General features: G+C 36.1%; 1 protein-coding gene and 1 pseudogene across 5 annotated transcripts in view; one reads left to right on the forward strand and one right to left on the reverse strand.

The window, feature by feature from the left end:
* Window positions 1-24,770, reverse strand: part of CLCN3 (chloride voltage-gated channel 3) — a 97,236-nt gene that overhangs the window by 22,227 nt on the left and 50,239 nt on the right. For 4 of the 5 annotated variants that reach the window (XM_003984867.6, XM_011281582.4, XM_011281581.4 and 1 more), the window contains 7 exons: window positions 17,577-17,734; window positions 9,454-9,553; window positions 7,942-8,129; window positions 6,839-6,961; window positions 4,819-5,025; window positions 2,325-2,405; window positions 880-1,425 (listed from right to left, as the gene is read on the reverse strand). In XM_003984867.6, coding sequence (XP_003984916.2) covers window positions 880-1,425; window positions 2,325-2,405; window positions 4,819-5,025; window positions 6,839-6,961; window positions 7,942-8,129; window positions 9,454-9,553; window positions 17,577-17,734 — 1,403 coding nt within the window. Of the gene's footprint in view, window positions 1-879; window positions 1,426-2,324; window positions 2,406-4,818; window positions 5,026-6,838; window positions 6,962-7,941; window positions 8,130-9,453; window positions 9,554-10,048; window positions 10,315-17,576; window positions 17,735-24,770 lie in introns of those variants that run through there. The other variant, XM_045055683.1, reaches the window with a different exon arrangement.
* LOC123384880 lies at window positions 21,946-22,520 on the forward strand (annotated as a pseudogene).

The raw sequence follows: 24,770 nt of genomic DNA on the forward strand, positions 1-24,770 counted from the left end.
GGTTAGGCATCTGACTTCGGCTTGGTCATGATTTCACAGTTCATGGGTTCAAGCCCCATGTCGGGCTCCATGCTTACAGCTCAGAGCCTAGAGCCTGTGTCGGATTCTGTGTCTCCCTCTCTCTCTCTGTCCCTCCCCCATGCTCACACTCTGTCTCTCTCTCAAAAAAACAAAAAACAAAAAAAGCACACATTAAACAATAAAAAAATAAAACATGATCATAAATTCCCTAACACTGCTCCAATTAAGAGGTAGGTAGGCCTCTGTGACAGTCTGGACAAACAGAATGCAACAGAGGCATGGTGCATGACTTCTTTGGCTAAGGTAAGAAATGGTCCTCTTGGGACACTTGCTTTTAGAATCTTGAGCTACCATGTAAGAAATCCAAATGCTCTGAAGGCACCATGCTGGAAAAACCAGAGAGAGAGAGAGAGAGAGAGAGAGAGAGAGAGAGAGAGAGAGAGAGAGAGAGAGAGAGAGAGAAATGTTTCAAGAGCCAGACGTCCTGAATCTTCCTAGCTTGGGTGGTAGATGACCAGCCTTAGCCATGTCTGATGACATGTATGATAGGCCACAAACAAAACATGCCCAGTTGAGTCATTCCCAAATTACTGACCTAATATCAAGAGCAAAATTGTTCTCTTAAATTGCCAGGTTTTGGGGTGATGTGTCACACAGCAACAAATAACCATGCTCAGCAATATATCCAAAGGAATTCTTTTTTTTTCCCATTATTTAAAATGAAACCCAAAAGATAAGAACTTTTTTCAGCCTACATTTATGAAATAACCACTTTTAGATAAACATTCACTGCTCATTTCACATAAAAGTTTTGAACATGCCAAGATTACTTAAATAGCACCTCACATCAGTACTTACCTTGATACCAAAAGTGAATACTGTCATTATAATTTTAAATATGAGTGCTAAGCATAACTGCCATATAGCTGAATATACTCCCAGGCCTGCTGGACGATCAGGAATATCATCAACAATTTTACTGGCATTCATGTCATTTCTGTAGTCACAAAGAGAAGAGGATTCCAGAGGACCACAGTCTGTAAAAAGCTCTTTAATCAGCTCACTGGTGTTGAGCCTGGTATATGGATTAGGGAAGGCTATCACCGCAGTAATGGCAGCAACAACAATGACTTCGAGAACAGGATACTTTCCAAATTTGGTGGATTTGCGTCGACGACACCAGGCAATATTTGCCCTAATGAAGAAGGCTCCCCAAAGCCCGCCAAATACCCCGAGGAGAATAAAAGGAAACAGTTCAAAAAGGTACCATGGTGTATGATACTCCACATAAAAAAGGACCAGACGGCTATTACCAAAGGGATTGATGGATCTTAAAACAAATGCAGCCACTAAAGCAGCAAAAAAGGATCTCCATAAAGTTTTAAGAGGAAAATAATAGCTAACCTAAAAAAAAAAAAGGAAAAGAAAAATTAATGCTAGAATTTTAAGATGTTTCCAATATGGTATAACTTGAATGGCGAATATCATAGTCTAATTTTTGTTGCAGCTAGAATTTACATATAATAGATTTTACTGTGGTAAGAAAAAGATTGATGTTTCATAACTTTGGCTATCACATCATTATAAATTCACAATATCAACTGGTCAAAAAATGTCTAATAATTACTTCAGACACAGCATTTTTTTATTTTCAAAATGAGTTTCACCTCCAATTCAATCATGTAGAGTGAATAAATACATCACCACCAATTCCTACGAGCTCAAAAAGAAGTATTTGCTTCTTCTATATTAAAAAAAAAAGAAAAGAATGCAAACAATGGGAAAAGTAAATTTTAAAACATTCCCAGTCACATTTTTGTGTAAACATGTAAAAAGTCTTGAGAGAACAAAAACAAACTACACCAGTGACACAACTAAAATCATCTTCTTAAATATCAATCACTGCCACAGAAATAATCATACAACAAAACCTCACAAAAACACATTAGGAATTAAGTATTTTTAAAAGAAAAACATGGGCTATAATTTAACAAATAGTGGTTAAATATTTTCTATACAGTCAAATTCACTTCTGCTTACTTTTAAATATGTCAACAAAGTTAAATTTTAAATGACCACTAATATTTATACAAGAATAATATTTTTAAGACTTTTCTCAAGGTAAAGAACATGTGTAATGGATTACTCTGTATGTAAGAATACGTGAAAAATAACTTTATGAAATTAAATCTTTGTTGTTAAAGTCTGCATCTCTTACACTAGTTACAACACTGAAATGTGAGCCAAAATACATTTGTAATGGTAATTATACATAATTTTAATTGCTGTATTTTTTTACCTACCTCTTCCAGGCTAAAAAGAACTCCTCCAATTGGTGCACCAAAAGCTACAGAAACACCTGCAGCTGAGGCAGCTGATAGCACCTAAAAAGAGGATTTGGCTTATTTCATATATTCTTATAAATTCAAATATATCAAATAAAAATTCTTTATGTTGCTTGAATTTTTGAAATGCCTCTTCTGAATTTAACTTGCATGTCCACCCACCGCCCCAAACAGAGGCAAATATTTATTTCCTCTAAAAAGGTATTTTTTTCTCTTCTGCTTTAGTTGAAAGGTCATTCATATATTCAATATTCAGTCAAAAAACATTGATGTGAGATAACTACTGTTTTCTAAATCCTACTAAAATATCCAGAGAACTTAAAACCTATTGAGTTTCCTTATTTTCACTACTCTAAATCCTGTGACAATACTACAACTGCCAATATGGAAAACCTCATCTAAAGCACAATGGCTACCCTTTATGACACAGTCTTTCCAACTAGAAGCCTAACAATAAAGTTAAAGAAGACAAAAATATCCACAAAAGCTCTTACAGATCCTCTCTCTAGCTCCCCCAGACTATCACTTGGACATTGCCCACTTTCCACCAGTATGAAGTCAACTACACAAATAAGTTCACTAAACATTTCATGTTGTAATTATTTTCCTAAGAGTCTAATTATTCCTTTCACTATTTCATTCCAGTAAATATCTGAGGCTATCAAAACATTTTCACAAATGGTCAAATTTTACATTTCTGAAAAAGAAACTGGAAATAATCAAAATTAAATTATATACAGTTAAGAACATGATCTCCATTGTCAAGCTGCTGTCTGGCAAAACACCCAAGTAGTCATAACTCACATTTTATTGTAAGTATAAAGGAATCATTTAATTTAAAAATGTCAAGAAAGTGAACTAGGAAGAAAGCCAATATATGAGACCTTAATGCTTTCACAACTAACAAACTCTAGGCATTTATATGCTAAGGGTGAACCAAGTTAATGTCATGTACATTACTAACCACCTACAGTGTGTATCTTAAAATTTTAAGTGATTTTAATTTCTGTAACATTTTCCTAACAAATTACATTTTGCACTTAAAATGAATAAATAAAAATAAAATTTACCCCTCAAAATATCAAGGTACAATAGCAAGTAAAGGAACTGCACTGGAGGGACAAATGCTATAGCTTCATTTTAGCCACTGATTTGTTATAATACAGTTTTAGGTTATGTTTTGTTTTGAACATACGTACAGATCCACACAGTCATAGTAGTAGTAGTGGTAAGGAGTGTAGACTTGAGTCAGAAAAATAAATTTTAATCCATACTCTGACATTCTGCTATACAATCTTGGGCAAGTTTAGCAGCTTTACGCCTAATTTCCTATCTATAAATGGGGATACCAGTGCCAAGTTAATAGGATTGTTGTGGATTTAAATTTTAAAATACAAGTAAAGGACTTAGAGGCAGATACATAGTAAGCAATCAGTAATGTCAGCTATTTTTGTTAGAGGGTAATATGGAATCACAATTATTATTCAGAGATGGAACTATAATGATCTGAAGTGTTCCACTTTTAGACTACCTGCTGCCAATGCATGAACAATGTGTTAGTACTAAACTGAACTAGAATTGTATCAACTCAAGAATTAAATCGTTTGATAAAAATATTCTACTCTTTTCTTATATTATTAAAAACAACAGGATGAAAGGCTTGTGCTAGGGCCACAGACCTCTGAGTTCTCTATTTAACGATATAAAAATATCGTACCTTAAAAACCCCCAAGATGCACCATACCATCTTGGCCTACAGATTAGATTGGGAAAACAGGAAGGATTGGGCCCCCAAAGTATAGAGCCAATACAAAAGGTCTCAGGGGCCCATTTTCCTTCTAGAAAACATCCACAGCAATCTTAGAATCATTAGGAAACTCTATAAAGTTTAAAGACTTCCTAGGAGATCTCAGGCTGGCCAAAAATAAATGATAAAGGAAAATGCTCTGAGCAGCTCAATAAAGAGGAATTCCTATACTCCCTCTAGTGTGAATCCCTGATTTAAATCTTGAGGGGTCCTAAAAGCCCTCAGAACATCTTCACGATGCCACATAGCTCTCTGCAGATGACACACATCTCTTGAGGGCATTAGACACTTCCTCCAGAGGAGAAAATAATGTTCCATTTGGGGAAAACTTCAGAGGAAGAAAGGTGTAAGGCAAAGCAAAAACAAATGGAAAGACCTTTGTGAAATTCAACTGAAACCGATGGTAGTCCATCAAAACCTCTTTAAAATATAGGGGTAACTGAGCAGCACTGGGGATGGGGTCTAAAACACATTAGAGGTACTCACAAAGGGAAAAAGAAGCAAACAATTCTCACACTTGAATTTGAACACAGAATTTATCCAAAGAGTAGAGTAAAAATGTGATCTTTATACTAGGAAATTCTCACTGATGTAAGTCTACGTCATAGATTTTTATCTGTCAAATAAACTACAAAAGACACTTACCTCCCTTTTTTTAGCTTCATTTGTGCTATACTTTGGAAAGAGGTAGGAAAAAATATTTCCACAGCAACAGGCAACATGTACCAGAGGACCTTCTTTTCCTAAACTCAAACCTGATGCCACAGCCAATACTAATGTGATGGTTTTGATCATTAAAGTCCATTTTCCCAAGTAACCTCTGATGATGAATCCACTTAAAATAGTTTTAATCTACAAAGGAAAGAATAAGACAGTTTAATTTTCTTTAAGAAACAGAACTTAAGTTACTCTCTTGTTTTACTCACAACACCACCTTGCAAAGATTTTTAGGTGGACCAAGGAACAATTCACAATTTTTCAAAAGCCTTAACTGTTATGCTACATATAATAAATCTGTATCATATTCTAATTATCTTCTCAAGCAAGGATTGAAGGCAACCGTATCTCATGAACAAAACTAAAATACAAGGCCATGTTAAAGGAAATACATACCTTAATACAAGGGTTGTAATTACATAACCAGGAAAAGGCAAATATGAGTATTTCTGTTGTAGAAACATAGATACATTTCAGACATTCTGCCAGAAATAGAGAATTATGTCTTCTCATAGTACTGTCATCACATATAGTATTTTCCTGTATATTAAGAATGGTTAAGTGGCAACAGCTAAATGCTGCATGATACTGCCCCTTATTAAAGACTTTTTTTCTCCTTCCTTCCTTCCTTCCTTCCTTCCTTCCTTCCTTCCTTCCTTCCTTCCTTCCTTCCTTCCTTTTATAGAGAGAGAAAGAGAGATCGTGCCCACACCAGCAGGGGAGAGGGCAGAGGGAGAGAGAGAGAACCCCAAGCAGGCTCCATGCTGAGCGTGGAGCCCGATGCGGAGTTTGATCCCACAACCCTGGGACCATGACCACAGCTGAAACCAAAAGGTAGATGCTCAACCAACTGAGCCACCCAGGCACCCCAAGACATTCTTAACTAACAAAATTTTAAAAATCACTACATTTCAAAAGGAAATGTGCTAGAAAAAGCTGATAACTTACTTAAGACAGAAAAATTAAAAAGGGAAAGAAAGGAGTTCCCATCACATTATTCAATATATTCTTTAAATACTGTTGATAGGGGCACCTGGGTGGTCACAGTCAGGTGAGCATCCAAATCTTGATTTTGGCTCAGGTCATGATCTCACGGTTCATTAGTTTGAACCCCATGTCAGGCTCTGTGCTGACCGCATGGGGCCTGCTTGGGATCCTCTCTCTGCCCCTCCCCCAATCATGTTCTCTGTCTCTCTCAAAATAAACCTTAAATTAGTTAATTAATTAATTAATGTTGACTTAAAAAATCCAAAAGTTTGTACTACTGACCCACTATGATCAAATGTTTATTTTCAAGTATAAAATGGTTATAAATATTATCTACCAAATTCAAGAATTATTAACTTATCTAGTTAAAAGACAGTCATAGGGGTGCCTGGGTGGCTTAGTCGGTTAAGCTCAGGTCACGATGCTGTGGTTTGTTGAGTTCGAGCCCCACACTGGGCCCTGTGCTGACAGCTCAGAGCCTGGAGCCTGCTTCAGATTCTGTGTGTCCTTCTCTCTTTGCCCCTCCCCTGCTCTCTCTCTCTCTCTCAAAAATAAACATTAAGAACAAATTAAAAAAAAAAAAAAGATAGTCATAAAAAGAGAATTAATGTACTCAAGTCAGGTTCATAGCAGCAAAACATCAACTAATCTATCACAGAACTTTAGGCCACATAATAATTTTCCAGATTTATAACGGAGTCTTCTGATATTTGTTTAGTCACGTGCTAAATTAGTGGTGGAAAAAGAAAAATCACACAGTTAATGATAAAATGACTATGGGGAAGAATTTCTTTCAGTGATATCTATAATCAGCTTACATTTTTAAGATTTTCTTTTTCTAATTTTCTTCCTCATGTTACAAACCATTTCCCCAGAAAGACTACTTTTTCCCCCAAAGGCAAAAGATAAACACTGTAACAATCACTTAATGATTAATGATATTAAATATTGCATGGCTTACCTCTGGAATTCCAGAGCCACAGGCATATGGAGCAAATACCTTTACCAGGGAAACGGCAAGAAAGGCAAAACTCAAGGCCCAGAAGATGTACATTATGTAATTCATGATGTAAGAACCAGGGCCCTAAAAGGCAAAGCATTTAATAGTATAAATTTAATTTACAGTGTACCCCTAATGCAAGTGCTTGCCACATAAGAAATTTGGGTAAAACTCATAAGTTTCCTGGTTTACTTCCACATTAGTAAAAGCTTTATATGAACAAAATATTTAAGTACAATCAAAAAGACATACTCATATATATATAAGGGGCCTTAATCTATTGAATGTTTTTCCTAGCTTTTTCTTGATCCCTAAAGTCTAAATGTCAAAAATCTGCTACACTTTAAGCTCTGCCTACCCACAAACCACATTTTGGAAACAGTTGTGAAGACAAAATTGCATTCCCACTTAGATCTCATTCTGCTGCAATTTTCCTGAGGATCAAATGAGAAACAGCATACTGCCCATGTTACCAGCAAATATATTCTCTTTTTATAGCTTGAAAATTCAGCTATAACAAAACTTTAAAAATATATCCGCATATGACCACACAACTACATATATTATATAACATTCTAACTTCTACAATGTTCTTCAATATAGAACATCAAGAACAGTAAAATCATTTAAATACTATAATATCACAAAGAAAAATCTATATATTTCTTCGAGATATCTCCAGTTACAAGGCTTATTTTACTAAATTTTTTGATAATTCATACTTCCTGACAATTGTGATATGTTAAGCAGTTTTAATAACTTGACTTCATGTTAACTTTCTGTGATTAAACAGATCCTATCACACTTCTTTTCTACAATAAGACATTTAATGTCATAATTGAATAGACTTGAATGTGACTATGTAGTTAACTAATACAAAAGCTTCTTGAAGCTTTACATTTTATTTGCTGCAATGTATTCTCATATTTTCCAATCTATCCTATTACATTTTTTTCTTTTAATGCAGCTGCAAGAATCTGTGAATAATTCTGTTAATTAAGTGACTTAGAGACTCATTTCACTGTATCAATTATTAATTCATCTTTAGACACAGCAAGACTTACTTCTGCTTGACCTATGATTAATTCTGCCCATGTTTTCCACTGTGGACATTTATCCCTCTCTTCAAATGTTGTTTCATTAGATCCCCAACAACACTGCTCATGGTTGTACCACAATGCACTAAGGCAAATGCCCTCCTTTAGGTCAGTCATCCAGTCAGCAGCAATGTCTATTAATCCAGCCAATGCCCCTGTAAAAACATGTTGGAGGTGGTAAAAAAGAACAAAAAAAGTGAATCCATTCTTGGGAGGCATTTAGAACTATCAAGTTAAAAGAGTCCAAGAAAACTGGGGACTCCCTATAAATAAAGGGTCACATAGGAAATATTATATAAACTTAATATTTTTAACTGTAAATAGCCACTCTTTAAAATAAAATGGCTATTCTTTGTTTGAAATTAAAAGTAGTTACATCACTAAAATTCACTGTGATTTGTAATAAAGGTGTTTAAAACACACTAAAAAGATCTTTAAAAGACAGCTATCTGGCAGGAGGTTCACAAATCAGGTTATTAAAGTCAGAGTTTTTAATGTTTCAATCTGAAACTTAATAAAATTACAAATGATCTCAATATCATTAAAATTTAATGTCCATTAGTAGTGAAACTCATAGCATTAATGAATTACCCTGACAGATTTTCAGTTTTTTCTTAAATAATAGAAAATCAAATGTACCAAGATCATGTTACTGATAAAATACAAAAATATGCAAATTTATGGTCAAAGTCTAGATCCTTCTCATTGTATGAAAAGATCAACAGGTCACAAACACAGTGGCCACAAAATTCCTGTGCATGCCAGTTAGAGATAGCAGTACTTCCTTCTATTCTCCACATAAATTTTAATTTGCCTCATGTTCTTCTGGACATAATCTTGCATGGTGGAAACTGAAAGTCATTAAAACAGTCCTTAATGTTTGTTTCCAGATCTTCAACTGCTATTTCTTAAAATCTCACACAGAGGGACTCTGTGGGCACTCTATAGCATGGTAGTTAAAATGTGGGCTCTTCAGCTAAACTGCCTAAATTTAAATCTTTGCTTGGCCACTTACTGGCTACATCACCCTAGTCAAGTTACTTAACCTCTCATGCTTTATGTAAAATGGTGACAATAACAGTACTTATTCCATAGGACTGCCATGTCGTTTACATACGTGTAAAGATTTTAAGTCAGTGCATGACACTTACAGGAAGCACTTAATAAATATTAGCTATTTATAATGATTTAACATTAAAAGATACTTTATTGTATATCTGGACCAAACCACATATTTTACAGATACAGAAACTGAACAAAGATCAACCAAACTGGATAAACACTTAAAGTGACAGAGCCAAGACTAGACTCTGAAGCTTCCTGCATCCTAGTCTTATACTTAAGAAAGTTTCTTGAAAGAAACAAAACAAATGCTTTTAAAAATCCAACAGGACCTGAAAAAAAAAATTGCAGGAAGGAGAGGAGAACTATTTATTTTTTCTGTTAACGAAAAAAGATTGCATTAAAATTTTTCTTTACCTGATGCCAATCCTGTAAGTGTTACTACTAACCATCCTGACCATGCATCATATAAGCTTTTTGTCATTTCCCATGCTGATTCTTTCTTTTTGCTGTTGATCTGAAATTAGAAATGTTTATGCTTCATTTTTCAAACTATGAATAGAAGACACAATTCTAGAATCTAAAAGTTTTTCTCACTTATTTTACATGAGACAGTAGTTGATAAACTAAATAATGGGAAAGGTGAGTTTGGGGCAGAATCGCTATGTCAGACAGTTGTTATACCCATAAACCAGATGCTAAACGTTTACCCAGAGATCTGCATTTTTAACAAAAACCTCAGGATATGAGAGCAAGGGATCCACAAACCAGAAAGAGTCTTGCCTAGGCTGTTTAAAATTGAATCAAATTTAGCAGATATACATCTTTTATATTAACAGAAATAAGACATTATAGATTGAAATGTCTGTCATTCCCTGGCCATTTTTTGGTCCTAACAATTAAATAATAATCCTAGCAGGATTATAATATTCTTTAAAAGGTAAGGTCAGTGAATAATAGTACCATACCCATAAATATAGTATACAATAGTCATGTGAGTAAAGAGGTTTACCAAAACTTGCAGGCCTGTAAATATGCAGGTATGTAGAGTTTTAATCCCAGCTGTGGGATCCAGAGGCTCTCTTCTATCACTGTGTAAGGTAAAAGAGTCCTCTACTGAATATAGCAGAGGAAGGGAGATTAGCAGGATAGGAATAGATTTGATTTTCAGATCTCACTCTACTAAGACACAAGAAGGCAAGTCTTCCTTCTCTTAAGAATGCACTTGCTAAGCTATCCCTAACTGGCCCAAACCTCTTCTATTCTACTAGGATTGTTGCTTTAAAAAGCCATATTCTCAGCCTAGGACTTCAGTGCTCAAACTGTCCCACAGAATGGCAACAGCTGGAATTCAATGATCTGGTCTATTTTAAACCTCTGGTCTACTTTAAGCCATAAGGCCTCACTAAAAAGATTCCAGTTAAGTTCTGGGTTGAATAAGGTGCAATTTTCCACCTTCTATACCATAAGCAACTAATCACAGATACTAAGCATTCTTTAGAGGTCGAAGTTAGGTTCCCTTCTTTCAAAAATAACCATTAAACCCCATGTTGCTTTTTCTCAATGAGAGTAACTATAATGTTTTATACAATATGAGGTAAAACCCTGGAAATCATCTAAATGCTCATCAATACAGTATTGGTTAAGGGTATTGCAGTTTATCTGTGTAATGGAAAATTCTGCACTCACTGAAAAAGAATGAGATAGATGCAGTGTTGTGCAGGGGAGAAAAGCAAAGTGGATACACGTGGGTACAGGAGGCTTCCATTTACCTAAGAAAAATAAGTACATAAATACATATGCTTGTCTTAAAAAAATTTTTTTAATGTTTATTTTTGAGAGAGAGAGAGAGAGAGAGAGAGAGAGAGAGAGAGAGAGAGAGAGCATGAGTGGGGAAAGGGCAGGGAGAGAGAGACACAGTATCAGAAGCAGGCTCAGGCTCTGAGCTGTCAACACAGAGCGTGACACAGGACTTGAAATCACGAACCGCGAGATCATGACTTGAGCCGGTTGGTTGCTTTAACCGACTGAGCCACCCAGGTGCCCCATATATGCTGTATTTTTAAAAATAAAGGGACAAACCATAAAATGTTGAAAGTAAATCATTATTTTAACAGAAGGGAGGCAACAGGTTAAATGGGACAGGGACTTTAAAACAAATAATTTGTATGTGTAACCCTAGTGGGATAAACACTAAGAACAAAAAATATTATAAAAAAAAGAAAGAAAACACTAACTTTTCGGTAAGCACATCGCTGGTGACAGTGCTGGTAATATTCTTAACCTAGCGTGTGTGTACTGTGAAGTAAATCATATGGTTATATATGTGGTATTGAGATTTTTGAAATGGCTGAAAGATGATACAGATTTAAGAACTGGAGGTTAAACAAAAGCTCAATAGTACTGAATTTAAATCAGAAGGTTCCTATAAACTTATGAAGCTAGTAGAAAACAATGGCCAGCCCAGACACTAGAAAGACCTCTAGTGCCTGCACTGCCTATAAACCATTTTCCTTCAAAGGAAGCAGGGTCCCTGGGTAAAATGGCTGACTCCAGGCAGGAAATATGTAAGATGAAGTGGGATCATCTTCTTTTCCCAGAATATGCCAAAATCTACTAAGCATGTGTCAGAGGAGACAGGCATCAACCTAAAGAAGTTCCCACTGGCCAAAAATGGAATAACATATGCATCAATAAGGATAATAACAGTGATGATTAAAACACATCTAATATGTTTAAATCTGTGAGTGCATGAAGATACAGAAACAAAAACCAAACAAGCAAACAAAAATCTCATTGGTCAACTTTGAGGATTCTAGGTAACCATTTAATTTCAAACCTTCTCCCTTTTCTGTACAACCTGAACTTCAGGGAACCCAAATAATTGGTATGAAGAAGGTTCTCCTTATAGAAATTTTCAAGCTAATAAATAAAAAAATGACAATTAAATTAGTGACATTTTACAAAATACTGAAATAGTAATATTTGAAATGATATAATGTTGATTTGCTTCAAAATCTGAGGTAGGGGGCTATACAAGTATAATAAAAAGTTTAGGGGGAGGCACACATAGGTGGCTCAGTTGGTTAAGCATCTGACTCTTGATTTCGGCACAGGTCATGGTCTCACAGTTTCATGAGTTCGAGCCCCACATTGGGCTCCATGCTGACAGTGCAGAGCTACGGCTATTCTCTCTCTCTCTCTCTCTCTCTCTCTCTCTCTCTCTCTCTCCCCCCCACCCCTCCCCTCCTCACCCTCTCTCTGTCTCTCTCAAATAAATAAACTTTAAAACAAATTTTTTTAAAAAGTTCAGGGGGAAAAGAGAATTGGGTAGGTATATATGCACTGACACAGAAAGTTGGGTGTTTTTTTTAATGTAATGTTTTAAAAACAACAGTGAGAACACTTATGTGTAGAATTTCCCAGGTTAAAAAAATGTTGTTTATACAACCATAGATCAAAAGCACAGAAAATGATAATTGACCTATCTAGAAAGAGATGATTGGTAAGATTAGCTAGGACACTGACTACTTCATATTATTATTATTATTATTACTATTTTTTAATGTTTATTCATCCTTGAGAGAGAGAGGGGGGCAAGCACTAGTGGGGAAGGGGCAGAGAGAGAGGGAGACACAGAATCTGAAGCAGGCTCCAGACTCTGAGCTGTCAGCACAGAGCCCAACACGGGGCTCGAACTAATGAACTGTGAGATCATGACCTGAGCCAAAGTAGGACGCTTAACCAACTGGGCCACCCAGCCACCCCTTCATATTATTTTTTAAATGTCATATTATTTTAAATGTTTTCAAGAACTATGGACTACCTTCAAAATCAGAGGGAAAAAACTGTACTGTGGTCTCTTTTAGTTTTAATTTGCTTTAAAATCTTAGGAACATGATGTCTTCAGGATACTTTCATACTACCTCACTTTAAAACACATTTTAACTGCAACTGCAGTATGTTAATGACTTTGTAAATATATGTAATTCTAAGTACAACTGATTTACCTAACAATCATATGAAATGCAGGAGTTATAGTGTGCCTGCATTAGGCATACTGGATTAAAACACTGGATCTTATAATGTTGCCACAAACACTCTGAGGGTCCCTGAGACCTTCTCAAGAGGGCTTCAAGGTCAAAACTGTTTTCATCATAATATTAAAACTGATGTGCTCTTTTCACTGTTTTGACATTTTCACTGATAATGCAAAAGCAAATGCAAAACAGCTGCTCCTCAGCACAAATCAAGGCAGTGGCATCCAAATGTACTGGTAGTCATTACATTCTTCACTGCCACGTATCCCAGCAAAAAAGAAAAAAAAAAAAAAAAAAGTAAGTAAACACCAGTCTCACTTAAGAATGCCTTTGATGAAGTAGTAAAAGTTATTATGCCTCAATCATTGAGTCTTTTTTATAGTATTTGTGATGACTTAAGTATATATAAAGCCTTCTGATACATACTGAAGTATGAAATTATGTCTTGAGGAAAAGCATTTAAGTGACTTATTTGAGTTGCAAAATGAACTTGACACCTACACATGGAACACCATTTTTACTTGAAACAAGGACACCGAAGAATGGTTTTTCAGACTTGAGAATGTGACAGGCATTTTCTCAAAAACAAACCAAGTAAGCCTGTCATTTCAAGTGAAATAAGAGTGTATTTGTTTCTAATGATAGAATTTGAGCTTTCAAGTAAAAATGAGAATTTTGGGAAATTTGTTATCTATCACTATAAGCATGACAGATTCCCAATACTTAAAGACTTTTCTAAAGAGATCAGGGTTGATATTAACAAATGTATTTTTTTTTATATTGTATAGTGAAACTGAAAAGTGTCAACACTAGAAATAACAGCATAGATCAGTGAATATTTTCCAAATGATCACTACATGATGTTACAAAATTATTCATTAGAATTGAAGGTGAACAGATTTCAATGTAACAAAGACAAAGGGTCCACTGATATAGTTTCAGATTACACTGGCAACTAATCTTTAAGAAACTACCACCTGTCACTTTGGTGCACTATCAAAGAATATCCACAATGATACAAAAAGGTTATTAAAATACTCCTAGCTTTTCTAACTACCTACCTATATGAGTTTGGACTTTCTTCATATATTTCAACCCAAATAACATCACAACAGACTGAATTCAGAAGCAGATATTAGAATCCAGCAGCCTTTAATAATAAATAAGACAATAATGAGACTTATGAAAATATAATGTCACTCCCTCACTAAATATTTTTATTTTGGAAAATAGTTATTTTTCATAAAAATGTTGTGTTTTCAGAAATATATGCTTTGATGTTAATGTATAATAGGGGTTTGGCTACTTTTAAATAAATTAGCATTTTAAAAAATTCTTAGTTTTTGTATCTAACATGGCAAATATCAATTAATATAACAACATAAACTAAGTTCCTTCACTATCCTCGGTAAGTGTTTAGAGTTTAGAGTTTAACAGTCTTCCAAGATGAGGTATGCCTGGGTAGCTCAGTTGTTAAGCATCTGACTTCAGCTCAGGTCATGATCTCACAGTTCATGAGTTCAAGCCCCACTTGTGGTAAGCTTGAGCCTGAGCCCACTTCAAATGAGCCCCGCTTCTCTCTCTCTCTCTCTCTCTCTCTCTCTCTCTCTCTCTCTCTCTCTCTCTCTCTCTGCTCCTCCTGTGGGGATTCTTTTTCTCTCTGCCCCTCGCTCATTTGTGCCCTCTCCTCTCTTTCACTCTCAAAAACATTAGAATAATAAAATAAAATCTAGTGTTCTGAAATGATAAAATAAAATAAAATAAAATAAAATAAAATAAAATAAATAAAATAAAATAAAATAAAATAAAATAAAATAAAATAAAATAAAATAAAATAAAATAAAATAAAAATGTGTTCTGAGATGAAAAACTTTGAAAATCACCACTGGATTGTATTGGGTCTTCCAGAAAAGATTACTAATGAGTGATGAATCTCAGAGGTTATACTTGTCATGAACAACATATTCTAATTTTAATTTCAACTTTAATATACAAATATACATTAGTATGAAAGATTATAACTAATTTGTACAAGCAGTTATTTTCATTTACAAGTAAATTTCAGACTTCAAAGTTATAATGGGCCTATTAGAATTTGGAATTTTACTTTTCAAAGAGATTTTTCTTTTTAAATTAATTTTTGGACTACATTGTATCAATAAGTTACCGTCCACAAGTTGTACTTTTTAGTAAATGCCACTCTTTTCTTATGAATGTTTTTTATTTAATGAATAAAAACAGTGAGGGGCACCCGGGTGGCTCAGTTGGTTGAGAGACCGACTTCGGCTTAGGTCATGATCTCACGGTTTGTGAGTTCGAGCCCCACGTCGGGCTCTGTGCTGACAGCTCAGAGCAGGAGCCTGCTTCTGATTCTGTGTCTCCCTCTCTCTCTGCCCCTCCCCCACTCATGCTCTGTCTCTGTCTCAGAAATAAACATTTAAAAAAATTTTTTTAAGTGATACAACTTTATAAATTTTTTCTAATTTAGAAGAAATTTAGGTATTTAAAAAAATTTATTTTTTTAATGTTTATTCATTTTTGAGAGAGAGACAGAGTGCAAGCGGGAGAGGGGCAGAGAGAGAGGCAGACACAGAATGAGAAGCAGGCTCCAGGCTATGACCTGTCAGCACAGAGCCTGATGCAGGGCTCGAACCCATGAATCGTGACATCACGACCTGAGCCAAAGTCTGAAGCTCAACTGATTGAGCCACCCCGGCACCACGCCCCTAAAAAAAATCTTTTGAAGTGTATTTATTTATTTAATTAATCTCTATACCTAACATGGGGCTCAAACTCATGACTCCGAGATCAAGAGTCACATGTTCTTCTGATAGAGCCAGTCAGGTGCCCCTATTTGATTTTTGATGTTACAAATGGAATAGTTTACTTCTTTTTTTTTTTTAATGTTTGTTTATTTTTTAGAAAGGGAGAAAGAAGGAGACAGAGTGTGAGTAGGGAAGGAGCAGAGAGCGAGGGAGACAGAATCCAAAGCAGGCTCCAGGCTCTGAGCTGTCAGCACAGAGCCTGATGTGGGACTTGAACCCATGAACTGTGAGATCATGACCTGAGCGGAAGTCAGATGCTTAACCAACTGAGCCACCCAGGCACCCTTGGAATAGTTTTTTCTAAAGAAATTTTAGCCAAACTCTTTACCCAAGATGTAACTGAAATATACACTTGCTATAAAAACCATTGGAAATATTATTGCAATATAGTATTTTTTTGATTAGTATTCATCACAATACTTAATATGTCCTTTACAGGACTCAATTTGAGAATCTCAGAATTTGAAACCGAGAAAGGGGATAAAAGAAAATAGCAAAATCCCATGAAATTATCTCCCAATATGTTTCTTCTTTTGCAATAATAAGAATTACATAACAATTTTCCTTTTTTTTTTTTAATTTTTTTTTATGTTTATTTACTTTTTTTTTTTTTTTTTTCAACGTTTTTATTTTTGGGACAGAGAGAGACAGAGCATGAACGGGGGAGGGGCAGAGAGAGAGGGAGACGCAGAATCAGAAACAGGCTCCAGGCTCTGAGCCATCAGCCCAGAGCCTGACGCGGGGCTCGAACTCATGGACCGTGAGATCGTGACCTGGCTGAAGTCGGAGGCTTAACCGACTGCGCCACCCAGGTGCCCCTATGTTTATTTACTTTTGAGAGAGACAGAGACAGACTGTGAGTGTGTTGTGGCAGAGAGAGAGGGAAGCACAGAATCTCAAGCAGGCTACAGGCTCCGAGCTGTCAGCACAGAGCCTGACGCAGGGCTCGAACTCACGAGCCATGAGATCATGACCTGAGCCGAAGTCGGATGCTCAACCAACTGAGCCACCCAGGCACCCCAACAAGTTTCCTCTTTTGCTGTAGCTACTGTGCTACCCAAAATGAAAAATTATGCTTACTTCTATACCTTGATCTTCCTCCCCAACTCACATGCTATATTTTCCCAGTCCTTGCTTTTTTTTTTGTCTTATTTTTTTTTTGTCTTTTTTTTTTTTTTTTTTTTTGTCTTATAAATACTTAACACTTCCTTGATTTTAAGCTACCTCAAATCCTTTCTGGATTGATCCCAGAAGTAAATTTAAAAAAAAAAAAAAAAAACATATACAGAGGGGCACCTGTGTGGCTCAGTCAGTTAAGCATCCAACTTCAGCTCAGGTCATGATCTCACAGTTGGTGGGTTTGAGCCCCATGTCGGGCTCTGTGCTGACAGCTTCTCAGAGCCTGGAGCCTGATTCAGATTCTGTGTCTCCCTCTCTCTCTGCCCCTCCCTCACTCATGCTCTGTTTCTCTCTCCCTCTGTCAAAAATAACCATTAAAAAAATGTTTTTAATTATATATATAGAGAAAAAATATATAATACTTATAAAATGTAGAAATTTAACGAAATGTACTTTAATGCATAATATATATTTTGGCAGCTTGAGATCACTGGCAAAAATGTGTTATTAAATGATGTAGTTATGCACTATATTAACAATTACTGAAAACACTTACCCGTCTATGCCTTTCTCTGTCTTTACATTTCTCTCGCACCCAATCAATAGTATGGAAATCATCATATGTACCAACACCTGGAATTGGTTCATCCAAAAGATCCAACAAGTGTGTAGAACTGTTAATGCTGCCTCCATTTGTCATTGTATAATGAGTTCCTACAAAGCAAAAAAGAAAAATGAATATGCTTTATGAGAGACAATGATGAACTACATAAGCTTCTTAGGAATTCATTAGTAATTCATAAAGAAATAGGATCACTTGAAAGGCAATAAAACGGAAAAAGGAAAACATCCAAAAAAGTTATCCAAAACTTAGAAATAAGGCAAAAAGACCGTAGCAGGTCTCTTTAAACCCATACTAGAGTATCAAAATAAGCCTGAGGAAAAGGACTTTATTTTCTATTGATTAGGGCATAGACTCTGTAAAGTTGAATAATGACTTAAAGAAGATTGATAAATTGAAAACGTCTGCTTTCATCTGTCAAAAAACATAATTGAATTTCCTCTAGTAGAAAAGATAATACTTAGAGTTGTAGTGTTGGGGTATTTTGTTTTTTCCCTGTAAGAAAATTTCATTCACTGATATTTTGTCTCACATATCCTCCTCTAAGTCATCTGTCACCAAGCTAGTTTCCTCATTAGTATTAAATAAATCTTTGACATGTGCTCACTATACATTTATAAATGTAAGAGACTTAAAGGTACCAGGAAGGACAGTGAACAACAATTCACAAAAAAAAAAAAAAAAAAAAAAAAAAAAGAAATACAGATGGCTCTTAAATTTAAAAAGTTCAAAAAAGAGAAATGCAAATCAAACCTACAATATTATTTTCCTCTATCAGATTGGTAAAGATAAAGAAGCTGGCTAATGCACTGAGTTGCAAAGTTATGGGGAAAGAGGGCTTGCCAGAAAACTATTAAAGTATAAACTAGTATAACCCCTCTGGAAAGGCAAAGCTACCGAGATTTAAAATACACAGACACTCTCAAACCCAGCTTATCCACTTCCAAGAATTTTTCTTGCAGTTACACTTGCATAAATCCATAAGTTATGCACAGTGTGGTAAAACATCTTACTGTGTGCTCTAGAAGGAAAACAAACAAACAAAAATTAATGCACAAGTGCTCATAATCTAAAAGGAGGGTCAGCAAAAGAGCCAGAGAGTGAATACTTTAGGCTTTGGATGCCATATAGTCACAGCAATGCAACTCTGCCATCGTAGCACAAAAGAAATCACAGACAATATAGAATAAATGGGTATGGTTGTGTTTCAATAATACTTTATTTATGAAACAGGTGAAGAGCAGCATTTGGCTCAACCCTTAATCTAAAGTCTCTACACTACAAACAAAAGTCAACTGAAGACATTTATTAAGAATTTTCAGGGGTGCCTGGGTGGCTCAGTCGGTTAAGCATCCGACTTTGGCTCAGGTCATGATCTTGTGGTTTGTGAGTTTGAGCCCCACATCGGGCTCTGTGCTGACAGCTCAGAGCCTGGAGCCTCCTTGGGATTCTGTGTCTCCTCCTCTCTCTGCCCCTCCCATGCTCATGCTCTCTCTCTCTGTCTCTCAATAATAAATAAACACTAAAAAAAAAGTTAAAAAAAAAAAAAAGAATTTTCTACTTGGGGCACCTATCTGGCTCAGTCGGTAGATCTTGATCTTGGGATTGTAAATGCGAGCCCCACGTTAGGTGTAGAGATTACTTAAAAATGAAATCTAGGGGCGCCTGGGTGGCTCAGTCGGTTGAGCATCCGACTTCGGCTCAGGTCATGATCTCGCGGTTCGTGAGTTCAAGCCCCGCGTCAGGCTCTGTGCTGGCAGCTCGGAGCCTGGAGCCTGTTTCGGATTCTGTGTCTCCCTCTCTCTCTCTCTGATCCTCCCCCGTTCATGCTCTCTCTGTCTCAAAAATAAATAAACGTCAAAAAAATTTTTTTAAATTAAAAAAAAATGAAATCTAAAAAAAAATTAAAAAGAATCTTCTCCTTAATGGCACTCTTCTAGATAGAAGATACAAAGATAATAAAAATATTGTCCCTGACTTCAATGTAATACTGAATATTGAATTAATAAACTTAATGTCTATTTACTTCTACCAAGTAGAAGAGGGTTCTCTCTTACCTCCCTATTTAATATATTTGAATATTTGCCTTGGAATGTGTAAAACTTCTAAAAAAATAATAGTATATTGATTTCAGTGTTTTGGCAGAAGTACTCCAGGAATAAATAATTTATCATTCTTGGCTAAGGGTTTAAAAACCCAATCTCTGCAAGAGCCCATGGTGATTTACATAAAACAACCTTATACTTTTGTACACTAGCTCTTTCTTCTCTCTACCCTGATTTTACTCACAGTTTCCACTTGGTAAAAGCTGGCTGAAAGGCCACAAATTTTCTTAAGGAAATAACTACTGGAGAATATAATGAATATTTATAATGCCTTGACTAATTTGAGAATCTCTGACTCTGCTTTCCATATAATATTATAACTGGTTATTTAAAAAGATGGTTTTGGAGGGACATGTCAAAAGACTCTGTGGCCTTCTGATATGACAACATCATTTCCGGCCAAAGGAAAAATAAAATAAGCCCAATTTGAGGGAAATCCTACAAAATAATGGGTTACATTCTTTAAAAATGTCAGTCATGAAAGACAAAGAATGACTAAGGAACTGTTCTAGATTAAAGGAGACTCAAAAGACATGACACCTGAACAGAACACGTGCTGCTGGATTAGTAGAATGTAGACCAAGAAAAATGCTGTGTTCTGTTTTTTTGGTTTTTTTTATTAATTTTTTTTTTCAACGTTTATTTATTTTTGGGACAGAGAGAGGCAGAGCATGAACGGGGGAGGGGCAGAGAGAGAGGGAGACACAGAATCAGAAACAGGCTCCAGGCTCTGAGCCATCAGCCCAGAGCCCGACGCGGGGCTCGAACTCACGGACCGTGAGATCGTGACCTGGCTGAAGTCGGACGCTTAACCGACTGCGCCACCCAGGCGCCCCTGTTTTTTTTTTAGAGAGCGAGCGAGTACAAGCTGAGGAAAGGGGCAGAAAGAGAGAGAGAGAGAGAGAGAGAGAGAGAGAAAATCTTGGCTCAGTGCACAGCCCAACACGGGGCTCAATCCCACAATACTGGGATTATGACCTATGCCACAATCAAGAGCTGGATGCTCTTGATGGCAACTGACTGAGCTACGCAGGTGCCCCTCTTTTTACTATTTTTCAACATCTCTGAAATGAAAAGAAAATGTTTTTTCTTAATTCTACTATGTAATATTTTGCAAACTTCCAACTCCCCCACCCCATGTTGCCCTTATATGCATAGAGTTCCAGAACATGGACTGCTGATCTTAATTATTATTCTTCTATTCAAAAACTAAAAGGCAAAATTTCTGTATCACTTAACATACATCCACACAATACATCACCAGCCGCAAGATAAGAATTGTCAAGCTGTTTGTACCACAAAGATGATAAGCAAATGAAGCATGTAGTACTCTAATAGACATAAGCCAGGAAGTAGAAAAGCAGACACCCGTTTTTATGAGGTAGCAAAAGGTACAGCTACACAATAAAAAAGATTTACATTAACTCTCTGGGTCTTGTCTTTAATGATTTTCAAACAGTCAATCTGCAGAAACTACTCTGACATCTAATTTACAAAACTATGCAGCAATTCAAAATATCTGAAAACCAGAAATAAAACTTTAAACCACGGGACCTTGTGAACCAAAGTGTTGTGCTTTGGGGTTTTTAGGTAGTGTCCCTTAGAATTGAGGCTGCTACAGAACATGTTAGCATGAGAATTAGCCAGAGCAGTTTGTGTGCCCAACAGGCTGTTTGTAGGTCAGTCTGTCCCTTCACCTCTATTTGCTTCTACATAACAGAGCAATGGTGTTTGGAAAAAAGCAGATTATAGGCAGAAGTACCGACTGGTATTTTGGTTTTGGGGGAGCCCACAGAAACAGAGTCAGTTTCCCCTCTGAATTATTTCTAAAAAAAGTCTGGGTCATTCTTGTGACTCCTGCTATCAAATTGGCGTAGATGGTAACAAAGATAGATTTTGTATAAAAGTAAAATAAAAACTTTTGGCTCAGACAGCAATGACTAGAATATTTCTTTGGCTCTGGTCAAGTTAATTAAATGGAATCTCCAGGAAAAGAAAGGCAGACATTTCAATCTGGCTTTAATTTCTCTCCTTTTGTCCTCTTACTCATTACACAGGGCTATTACCGAAAATTGAAAGACATCACACTGAATGTGAAATCAGCATTTTTTTTTTTTTAATTTAGAGTTTGTAATTGTGGAGTGTTGCACTTGGTGGTCTGTCCTCTGCTCTGCTTCCCTTCGTTTTTTAACTACAGAGGTGGGGTCGTCTCCATTTCCAAGACACATTTGCCCCACAGATCTGTCCCCTATTTCTCATATCTCTGAGGAGAGCAGTCATCACACTCATGGCAGGGATTTTGAGCTCAAAAGTTCAGAGGCCCTCAGACAAACTACAAACTGTGACGAAGGGTGTGGAGTCTCTCATTTATACAGACTGGATTCGTCACACATGTACCAAGTCAAGAATTCCAGATAAAGTGTTTCAGCCTTCACCTTCAGATAATGAAAAATATGGCGGGAATCTATAGCACCCTCATAAGCTGCATATTGTTACCAGACTAAAAAGTAGAAAAAGATGTCCATATTGGGAAAAAGATATACTAAAGATGCTTGGGTTAGAAAAAGCACATATTCCTCAAGTTCATAACACTAGCCCTTCAGGTAATGCAAAACTGAAAGTGGTTAAACATTTGATAAGAATCAAGTCCCTGAGGTTGCCACAAGGACTTCCAGCAGAGGAGGACACGTTTGACACATGCCTCAAGAACACTGGGGAATTAGTAATGTGGTGGCATCTAAACCCTATAGATCAGGAAGCAGTCAAGTCCTAATGCCAGAGCAATTTCATTTTTAAAAACATAAATCATTTTTACTTAAAGAAAGTGTAAGGGGCGCCTGGGTGGCTCCATTGCTTAAGGGTCTGACTTATGGTTTGTCATGATCTCATGGTTTGTGAGTTTGAGCCCTATATCAGGGTCTGTGCTGACAGCTCAGAGCCTGGAACCTGCTTCAGAGTCTGTTTCTCCCTCTCTCGCTTTGTCCCTTCCCTGCTCACACTCTATCTCTCTCAAAAAAAAAAAAAAAAAAAAAAAAACCATTAAAAAAATTATTTTTAAAGATAGTGTGAAAGTGTTTTCATTAAAATATATTTTAAATACTAAAAAAAGGTTTATAATTGCAAAAGGATTACTAAATAAAATCCAAGAAAAGTTAAATAAGAGTTTAAAGAAGAATTAATGCCTATCCTTCTCAAACTATTCTGAAACACAGAAAAGGAAGGAAAGCTTTCAGTGTTTCCATTCTGTTAGGCCTGCATTATCCTGGTATCAAAGCCAGGCAAAAACACTACAAAGCAAGAAAATTACAGACCAACATCCCTGGTGAACATAGATGAATAAAATCAACAAAATATTACCAAACCAAACATATATTAAAAGCATGACACACCATGATTAAGTAGACCTTACTCCAGGGATGCAAAGATGGTTCAATATCCACAAATTAAAGTAATATACCACATTAACAAAACTGATAAAAATCATATGATCATCTCAACAAATGCAGAAAAAGCATTTCACAAAATTCAACATTCGTTTATGATAAAAACTCTCAACAAAGTGGGTACAGAGGGAACACACTACAGTCTAATAAAGACTAGATAGGACAAAACCAAAGCTAACATCATACTCAATGATGAAAAGCTGAAAGCTTTTCCACTAAGATCAAGAACAAGCTTTGTACGATAATTTGAAATCTGGGATTTCAAACCTCTAGCTTTGTTGTTCTTTCTCAAGATTGCTTTGGCTATTAGCGGTCTTTTGTGGTTCCATACTAATTTCAGGGTTATTTGTCCTACTTCTGTGAAAAATACTATTGTTATTTTGATAGGGATTGCATTGGATCTGTAGATTGCTTTGGGTAGTCTAGACATTTTGACAATATTGAGTCTTCCATGAACACATGAATCCATGAGCACTGCATATCTTTCCATGTATTTGAGTTTCTTCAATTTCTTTCTTTAGTGTCTTATAGTTTTCAGAATACAGGTCTTTTACCTCCTTGGTTAAATTTATTCCTGGGGTTTTTTGTTTTTAAGATGTATTTGTGAATGGTATTGCTTTCTCTTTTTTTTAAGTTTGTTTGTTTGTTTGTTTATTTATTTATTTATTTATTTATAATTTATTTCAGGAGAGAAAGCATGAGTGAGGGAGGGGCAGGGGGAGGGAGAGAGAGAAAGACAGACAGAGAGAGAGAAAGAGAGGGAGAGAAAATGAATGAATGAATGAATGAATCTCAAGCAGGCTCTGCATTGTCAGCATGGAGCCCAATGTGGGGCTCAAACTCATAAATGTGAGATCATGACCTGAGCCGAAATTGTATGCTTAACCAACTGCACCACTAGGGGGGCCCCAAGTTTGTTTATTTTGAGAGAGAGAGTGCACATGCCTGTTTTAACCAGGTTGGGGGGGGGGGGAAGAGGTGGGGGGGAGGGAGAGAGGGAGAGAGGAAGAGGGAGAGAAAGAATGAATCCCAGCAGGTTCCATGCTGTCATCACAGAGCCCAATATGATGGGGCTTGAACTTACAAACCGTGAGAGCACGACCTGAGCCAAAATCAAGAGTCGGACACTTAACTTACTGGGCCACCCAGACGCTCCTAAATATTCCTAACACAGCATTTCTTTTTATACAGTTCACTGCAACCTAGATTTGTTTATAAAGTTTAACTTACATATATTAAAATGAGACAAATACAAATAAATTATGTATGCTAATAAAATTTTTATAAGCAACAGCTTATGTGACCCAGCTTTACCTCTCAATTTCATCTTACACATGAGTGAAGCATATATCTTGTGCAAATTAAAGTACATACTTACATGAATATAATGTGTGTGTGTGTGTGTGTGTGTATAAATTACATCTCTCCCTTTCCTAAAATAATACTTACAGGGTTGGCTAATTAGGAAATTACTATATGGCTTTCCTAAAGCTGATATCTCAAAAGGAATCTATAAGACAAAGAGATTTATGGGATGAAATAAAGGTGGTCAGGCCACATTACCCTGATAATGCCTTTCT

The sequence above is a fragment of the Felis catus genome, chromosome B1, assembly GCF_018350175.1.
Source record: "Felis catus isolate Fca126 chromosome B1, F.catus_Fca126_mat1.0, whole genome shotgun sequence".
NCBI classification, from domain to species: Eukaryota; Metazoa; Chordata; class Mammalia; order Carnivora; family Felidae; genus Felis; species Felis catus.